Source organism: Chiloscyllium plagiosum, unplaced genomic scaffold (assembly GCF_037043375.1).
Source record: "Chiloscyllium plagiosum isolate Xiang-an unplaced genomic scaffold, Cpla_swu_hap1 HiC_scaffold_53X, whole genome shotgun sequence".
In the NCBI taxonomy this organism is placed as follows: Eukaryota; Metazoa; Chordata; class Chondrichthyes; order Orectolobiformes; family Hemiscylliidae; genus Chiloscyllium; species Chiloscyllium plagiosum.
In genome coordinates, this window is record NW_028270191.1 from 28,250,904 (window position 1) to 28,263,403 (window position 12,500).

The following is a 12,500-nucleotide window of genomic DNA, read 5'->3' on the forward strand; positions in this document are numbered from 1 at the left end:
CACACATATACACATTCACACACACATAAACACACATATACACAGTCACACACATACACATAAACACACATATACACAGTCACACACGCACACACACACATAAACACACATATACACAGACACACACGCACTCACATAAACACACATATACACAGACACACACGCACATAAACACACATATACACATTCACACACACACACACATAAACACACATATACACATTCACACACACACACATAAACACACATATACACAGTCACACACACACACATAAACACACATATACACATTCACACACACACACATAAACACACATATACACAGTCACACACACACACATAAACACACATATACACATTCACACACACATAAACACACATATACACAGTCACACACATACACATAAACACACATATACACAGTCACACACGCACACACACACATAAACACACATATACACAGACACACACGCACTCACATAAACACACATATACACAGACACACACGCACATAAACACACATATACACATTCACACACACACATAAACACACATATACACAGTCACACACACACACACATAAACACACATATACACAGTCACACACACACATAAACACACATATACACATTCACACACACACACATAAACACACATATACACAGTCACACACACACACACACATAAACACACATATACACAGTCACACACGCACACACATAAACACACATATACACAGTCACACACACACATAAACACACATATACACAGACACACACACACACAAACACACATATACACAGTCACACACGCACACACACACACATAAACACACATATACACATTCACACACACACACACAAACACACATATACACAGTCACACAGACACACACACACACATAAACACACATATACACAGTCACACACACACACATAAACACACATATACACATTCACACACACATAAACACACATATACACAGTCACACACATACACATAAACACACATATACACATTCACACACACATAAACACACATATACACAGTCACACACATACACATAAACACACATATACACAGTCACACACGCACACACACATAAACACACATATACACAGACACACACGCACTCACATAAACACACATATACACAGACACACACCCACATAAACACACATATACACATTCACACACACACACACACATAAACACACATATACACAGTCACACACACACACACATAAACACACATATACACAGTCACACACACACACATAAACACACATATACACATTCACACACACACACATAAACACACATATACACAGTCACACACACACACACACATAAACACACATATACACAGTCACACACACACACACACACATAAACACACATATACACAGTCACACACGCACACACATAAACACACATATACACAGTCACACACACACATAAACACACATATACACAGACACACACACACACAAACACACATATACACAGTCACACACGCACACACACACACATACACAAATATACACATTCACACACACACACACACAAACACACATATACACAGTCACACAGACACACACACACACATAAACACACATATACACAGTCACACAGACACACACACACACATAAACACACATATACACAGTCACACACGCACACACACATAAACACACATATACACAGTCACACACGCACACACACATAAACACACATATACACAGTCACACACACACACACACACAAACACACATATACACATTCACACACACACACATAAACACACATATACACAGTCACACACGCACACACACACATAAACACACATATACACAGTCACACACACACATAACCACACATATACACAGTCACACACGCACACACACACACACATAAACACACATATACACAGTCACACACACACATAATCACACATACACACACGCACACAAACACACATATACACAGTCACACACACACACACACATAAACACACATATACACAGTCACACACACACACACACAAACACACATATACACAGTCACACAGACACACACACAAACACGCATATACACAGTCACACAGACACACACACACACATAAACACACATATACACAGACACACACACACACATAAACACACATATACACATTCACACACACACACACATAAACACACATATACACAGTCACACACACACATAAACACACATATACACAGTCACACACACACACACATAAACACACATATACACAGTCACACACACACACACACAAACACACATATACACAGTCACACACACACACATAAACACACATATACACAGACACACACACACATAAACACACATAAACACAGTCACACACGCACACGCACACATAAACACACATATACACATTCACACACACACACAAACACACACAAACACACATATACACAGTCACACACACACACACACACATAAACACACATATACACAGACACACACACACACATAAACACACACACAGACACACACATAAACACACATATACACAGTCACACACGCACACACACATAAACACACATATACACAGTCACACACGCACACACACATAAACACACATATACACAGTCACACACACACACATAAACACGGTCACACACACACACACATAAACACACATATACACAGTCACACACGCACACACACACACACAAACACACATACACATTGACACACACACACACATAAAGACACATACACAGTCACACACGCACGCACACACATAAACACACATATACACAGTCACACACACACACATAAACACACATATACACAGTCACACACGCACACATAAACACACATATACACAGACACACACACATAAACACACATACACAGACACACACACACACACACAAACACACATATACACAGACACACACACACACACATAAACACACATATACACAGTCACACACACACACACATAAACACACATATACACAGTCACACACACACACATAAACACACATATACACAGTCACACACACACACACATAAACACACATATACACAGTCACACACACACACATAAACACACATACACACAGACACACACGCACACACACACATAAACACACATATACACATTCACACACACACACACACACAAATACACAGTCACACACACACACATAAACACACATATACACATTCACACACACACAAACACACATATACACAGTCACACACACACACACACATAAACACACATATACACAGTCACACAAGCACACACACACACATAAACACACATATACACAGACACACACACATAAACACACATAAACACAGTCACACACGCACACACACACACATAAACACACATATACACATTCACACACACACACAAACACACACAAACACACATATACACAGTCACACACACACACACACATAAACACACATATACACAGACACACACACACACATAAACACACACACAGACACACACACACACATACATAAACACACATATACACAGTCACACACGCACACACACATAAACACACATATACACAGTCACACACGCACACACACATAAACACACATATACACAGTCACACACACACACATAAACACGGTCACACACACACACACACATAAACACACATATACACAGTCACACACGCACACACACACACACAAACACACATACACATTCACACACACACACACACATAAAGACACATACACAGTCACACACGCACGCACACACATAAACACACATATACACAGTCACACACACACATAAACACACATATACACAGTCACACACGCACACATAAACACACATATACACAGACACACACACATAAACACACATACACAGACACACACACACACACACACATAAACACACATATACACAGACACACACACACACACACATAAACACACATATACACAGTCACACACACACACACATAAACACACATATACACAGTCACACACACACACATAAACACACATATACACATTCACACACACATAAACACACATATACACAGTCACACACACACACATAAACACGCATATACACAGTCACACACACACACACATAAACACACATATACACAGTCACACACACACACATAAACACACATACACACAGACACACACGCACACACACACATATACACATTCACACACACACACACACAAATACACAGTCACACACACACACATAAACACACATATACACATTCACACACACACAAACACACATATACACAGTCACACACACACACACACATAAACACACATATACACAGTCACACACGCACACACACACACATAAACACACATATACACAGTCACACGCACACACACACATAAACACACATATATACAGTCACACACGCAAACACACATAAACACACATATACACAGTCACACACACACACATAAACACGGTCACACACACACACATAAAGACACATATACACAGTCACACACGCACACACACACATAAACACACATATACACAGTCACACACACACACAAACACACATATACACAGTCACACACGCACACATAAACACACATATACACAGACACACACACATAAACACACATACACAGACACACACACGCATAAACACACATATACACAGTCACACACACACACACATAAACACACATATACACAGTCACACACACACACATAAACACACATATACACATTCACACACACATAAACACACATATACACATTCACACACACACACACACATAAACACACATATACACAGTCACACACACACACACATAAACACACATATACACAGTCACACACACACACATAAACACACATACACACAGACACACACACACGCACACACACACATAAACACACATATACACAGTCACACACACACACATAAACACACATATACACATTCACACACACACACACACACATATACACAGTCACACACACACACATAAACACACATATACACATTCACACACACACATAAACACACATATGCACAGTCACACACACACACATAAACACACATATACGCAGTCACACACGCACACACACACACAAACACACATGTACACAGTCACACGCACACACATAAACACAGATATACACAGACACACACACACATAAACACACATATACACAGACACACACACACACACATAAACACACATATACACAGTCACACACACACACACATAAACACACATATACACAGTCACACACACACACATAAACACACATATACACATTCACACACACATAAACACACATATACACAGTCACACACACACACATAAACACACATATACACAGTCACACACACACACATAAACACACATATACACAGTCACACACACACACATAAACACACATACACACAGACACACACGCACACACACACATAAACACACATATACACATTCACACACACACACACACAAATACACAGTCACACACACACATAAACACACATATACACATTCACACACACACAAACACACATATACACAGTCACACACACACACACACATAAACACACATATACACAGTCACACACGCACACACACACACATAAACACACATATACACAGTCACACGCACACACATAAACACACATATACACAGACACACACACACATAAACACACATATACACAGTCACACACGCACACACACAAACACACATATACACAGTCACACACGCACACACAAACACACATATACACAGTCACACACACACACATAAACACGGTCACACACACACACACACACACACATAAACACACATATATACAGTCACACACACAAACACACATAAACACACATATACACAGTCACACACACACACATAAACACGGTCACACACACACACACACATAAACACACATATACACAGTCATACACGCACACACACACACACAAACACACATACACATTCACACACACACACACACATAAAGACACATATACACAGTCACACACGCACGCACACACATAAACACACATATACACAGTCACACACACACACATAAACACACATATACACAGTCACACACGCACACATAAACACACATATACACAGACACACACATAAACACACATACACAGACACACACACGCATAAACACACATATACACAGTCACACACACACACATAAACACACATATACACAGTCACACACACACACATAAACACACATATACACATTCACACACACATAAACACACATATACACATTCACACACACACACATAAACACACATATACACAGTCACACACACACACACATAAACACACATATACACAGTCACACACACACACATAAACACACATACACACAGACACACACGCACACACACACATAAACACACATATACACAGTCACACACACACACATAAACACACATATACACATTCACACACACACACACACACATATACACAGTCACACACACACACATAAACACACATATACACATTCACACACACACATAAACACACATATGCACAGTCACACACACACATAAACACACATATACGCAGTCACACACGCACACACACACACAAACACACATGTACACAGTCACACGCACACACATAAACACAGATATACACAGACACACACACACATAAACACACATATACACAGTCACACACGCACACACACAAACACACATATACACAGTCACACACGCACACACACATAAACACACATATACACAGTCACACACACACACACAAACACGGTCACACACACACACACACACATAAACACACATATACACAGTCACACACACAAACACACATATACACATTCACACACACATAAACACACATATACACAGTCACACACGGACACACACACACATAAACACACATATACACAGTCACACACACACACATAAACACACATATACACAGACACACTCGCACACACACACATAAACACACATATACACAGTCACACACACACACATAAACACACATATACACAGTCACACACACACACACACACAAACACACATATACACAGACACACACACACACATAAACACGGTCACACACACACATAAACACAGTCACACACACACACACAAACACACATATACACATTCACACACACACACACACAAACACACATATACACAGTCACACACGCACACACACATATACACAGTCACACACACAGATAAACACACATATACGCAGTCACACATGCACACACACACACATAAACACACATATACACAGTCACACACACACATAAACACACATATACACAGACACACACGCACACACACACATAAACACACATAAACACACATATACACAGTCACACACACACATAAACACACATATACACAGTCACACACGCACACATAAACACACATATACACAGTCACACACGCACACATAAACACACATATACACAGACACACACGCACACACACACATAAACACACATACACAGACACACACACACACATAATCACACATATACAGTCACACACGCACACACACATAAACACACATATACACAGTCACACACGCACACACACATAAACACACATATACACAGTCTCACACACACACACATAAACACGGTCACACACACACATAAACACACATACACAGTCACACACGCACACACACACAAACACACATATACACATTCACACACAAACACACATATACACAGTCACACACGCGCACACACACACATAAACACACATATACACAGTCACACACACACATAAACACACATATACACAGTCACACACGCACACACACACACATAAACACACATATACACAGTCACACACACACACATAAACACACATATACACAGACACACACACGCACACACACACATAAACACACATATACACAGTCACACACACACACAAAAACACACATATACACAGTCACACACACACACACATAAACACATTCACACGTCTATATACACACACTCACACACGGACATTCCTATATACACACACATATACACATTCACACACACACACACACACACCTATATACACACTCCTATACTCACACACAGACATTCCTATATACACACACACACATATACACATTCACACACACACACACACACGTCTATATACACACACTCACACTCCTATACTCACACACGGACATTCCTATATACACACACACACATATACACATTCACACACACACACATCTATATACATACACTCACACTCCTATACTCACACACAGACATTCCTATATACACACACACACACATATACACATTCACACACACACACACACACGTCTATATACACACACACACACTCACACACAGACATTCCTATATACACACACACACATATACACATTCACACACACACACACACGTCTATATACACACACTCACACTCCTATACTCACACACGGACATTCCTATATACACACACACGCACACGCATAAACACATTCACACACACACACACACACACATATACATATTCACACACACACACACACACACACGTCTATATACACACTCCTATACTCACACACAGACATTCCTATATACACACACACACATATACACATTCACACACACACACACACACGTCTATATACACACACTCACACTCCTATACTCACACACGGACATTCCTATATACACACACACACACACACACATAAACACATTCACACACACACACACACATATACATATGCACACACACGTGTATATACACAAACTCACACTCCTATACTCACACACGGACATTCCTATATACACACACACACACATATACACATTCATACACACGCACACATATACATATTCACACATACACACACACACACGTCTATATACACACACTCACACTCCTATACTCACACACGGACATTCCTATATACACACACACACACATACACATTCACACACACACACTCTGACACACACACACGTCTATATACACACACTCACACTCCTATACTCACACACACACACTCTCTGACACACACACGGACATCCCTATGTACATACACACTCACACATACACACACGTCTATATACACACACTCACACTCCTATACTCACACACAGACATTCCTATATACACACACACACACATATACACATTCACACACACTCACACACACACACGTCTATATACACACACTCACACTCCTATACTCACACACAGACATTCCTATATACACACACACACATATACACATTCACACACACACACACACGTCTATATACACACACTCACACTCCTATACTCACACACGGACATTCCTATATACACACACACACACACACACATAAACACATTCACACACACACACACACATATACATATGCACACACACGTGTATATACACAAACTCACACTCCTATACTCACACACGGACATTCCTATATACACACACACACACATATACACATTCATACACACGCACACATATACATATTCACACATACACACACACACACGTCTATATACACACACTCACACTCCTATACTCTCACACGGACATTCCTATATACACACACACACATATACACATTCACACACACACACTCTGACACACACACACGTCTATATACACACACTCACACTCCTATACTCACACACACACACTCTCTGACACACACACGGACATCCCTATGTACATACACACTCACACATACACACACGTCTATATACACACACTCACACTCCTATACTCACACACGGACATTCCTATATACATACACACACACACACACTCACTGACACACACACACTCTCTGACACACACACACGGACATTCCTACATACATACACACTCACACATACACACACACACTCTCTGACACACACACGGACATTCCTATGTACATACACACTCACACATACACACACACACACATACACACACACACGTCTATATACACACACTCACACTCCTATACTCACACACACACACTCTCTGACACACACACGGACATTCCTATGTACATACACACTCACACATACACACACACACATACACACACACACACACACACACACTCTGACACACACACACGTCTATATACACACACTCACACTCCTATACTCACACACACACACTCTCTGACACACACACGGACATTCCTATGTACATACACACTCACACATACACACACGTCTATATACACACACTCACACTCCTATACTCACACACGGACATTCCTATATACATACACACACACACACACTCACTGACACACACACACTCTCTGACACACACACACGGACATTCCTACATACATACACACTCACACATACACACACACACTCTCTGACACACACACGGACATTCCTATGTACATACACACTCACACATACACACACACACACACACACACACACATGCAGACCCTCTCTCATACGCTCATACATACACTCCCACACTCACCCTCTCACAGATTCGACCCCTTTACACTCACACTCACACACACTCTCTCACAGACACTCATACCCCCTGCCACCACCCCCTCCACACACCCACACATATAAGTTTGTGGGTGAATTTGTGCTTGCGGAGTTACATTTCAATTTGCTCAAAAACTGCATAAATTTGTGTAAGATTCTGTGTATCTGTTTTTTAGACTAGAATAATTCTGACCATTGTGGCACAGACAGCCTCACACAGGGAAGCTAACACCTTCAATACATTACCTGACACCAATTGTTAAAGTTCAGTTGAAAATATGGCTTGTAAAAAAGTTTTGCGAGTTACATGTGAAAGAATTGAAACCAACACGGTCATTCTAACAGATGAGAGACTGAACGGTGGGCGGCACGGTGGCACAGTGGTTAGCACTGCTGCCTCGCAGCGCCAGAGACCCGGGTTCAATTCCCGCCTCAGGCGACTGACTGTGTGGAGTTTGCACGTTCTCCCCGTGTCTGCGTGGGTTTCCTCCGGGTGCTCCGGTTTCCTCCCACAGTCACAAAGATGTGCAGGGTCAGGTGAATTGGCCATGCTAAATTGCCCCTAGTGTTAGGTAAAGGGGTAAATGTAGGGGTATGGGTGGGTTACGCTTCGGCGGGTCGGTGTGGACTTGTTGGGCCGAAGGGCCTGTTTCCACACTGTAAGTAATCTAATCTAATGAACAAACAATCCAGGTCTTTATCAATATATAATTTCAGTTGCATCACACTGTAAACTTGTGCTATAAATTCTGCGTCCTACGGTCTTATTCTCCACAACCACCTGATGAAGGAGCAGCGCTCAGAAAGCTAGCGCTTCCCGAATAAACCTGTCGGACTGTAACCCGGTGTTGTGTGAGTTTTAACTTTGTCCAACACCGGCCCCTCCACATCTGGGAATGGAGTGTTTGAGCTACAGGGTGGGACTGGGGTGTAGGAGGCTGAGAGGCGACCTTTTATGGACGTTTGCGATATCGTGAGAGGGGGATGGACAGGGTGACTGGCGAATGACTTTTTTTTTTAAACAGTGTGTAGGATTTCAAGGCGAGGGAGGGGTCCCGTCTTTGAGGTGAGAGGAGAGAGATTTAAAAAGGACATGAGGGGTAAAATGTTTCACGCACAGGGTGGTCTGTGTGCGGACTGAGCTTCCTGAGGACGTTGGGGGGGGGGGGGGGGGGGTGCGGGGACAGTTACAACGTCTAAAACACATTTGGATAAGGGCACGGATAAGGAAAGGTTTGGAGGGATATGGACCAGGGGCAGGGGCAGGTGTGGGATGAGTTTAGTTTGGGATTAGGGCCGGCACGGACCGGATGGGCCAAAGGGCCTGTTTCCGTGCTGTCGAAAACGGGACTGCGTCAGGTCCGCGGCTCGCGGGTCTTCTGCGTTTCCCCCACCCAGTCCCCTGACCGATGTTTGTCTGTCTCTCCACCCCCCCCACCCCCCCCCCCCCAGGAAAAACTGGAGCAGCTGTTGGGTTGTATTGGCAGGGAACAGCCTGGCGTTTTACAAGGAGGCGAAGTCTCAGGGCGCGGGCACTAAGGTCAGTCTGCTGCCTCCCCACACTGGGGTACTACCCCACGGTCCCCACCTTCCCTCAAAACACCCGCCTGTCACAGCCCCCCCCCCCCCCCTCACCGCACACAACACACTACCCACCCCCCCCACACACACACGCGCGCAGACACACACACACACACCCTGTCGTTGGAACAGAGGAGGCAATACCTGCAACACTGGGCACGAGGGGCAAAAGGTGCTGGGAGGTGGCAAAAGGGCGGTTAGGAGGGGGTACAAGGAGTTGGGGAGGAAGGGGGTTAGGAGGGGGAGGGAGTTAGGGGAAGGGGGATAGGATGGGAAAGGGGGTTAGGAGGGGAAAGGGGGTTAGGAGGGGAAAGGGGGTTAGGAGGGGAAGGGGGTTAGGAGGGGAAAAGGGGTTAGGAGGGGGAAGGGAGTTAGGGAAGGGGGTTAGAAGGGGG

General features: G+C 42.7%; 1 protein-coding gene across 1 annotated transcript in view; it reads left to right on the plus strand.

The window, feature by feature from the left end:
• The window catches only part of LOC122545830 (rho GTPase-activating protein 15-like), a gene marked incomplete at its 5' end in the record, with an annotated part of 97,407 nt that overhangs the window by 29,524 nt on the left and 55,383 nt on the right, over positions 1-12,500 (plus strand). Inside the window, one exon of the mRNA XM_087985508.1 lies at positions 11,977-12,064. Coding sequence (XP_087841634.1) covers positions 11,977-12,064 — 88 coding nt within the window. The remainder of the gene's footprint in view (positions 1-11,976; positions 12,065-12,500) is intronic.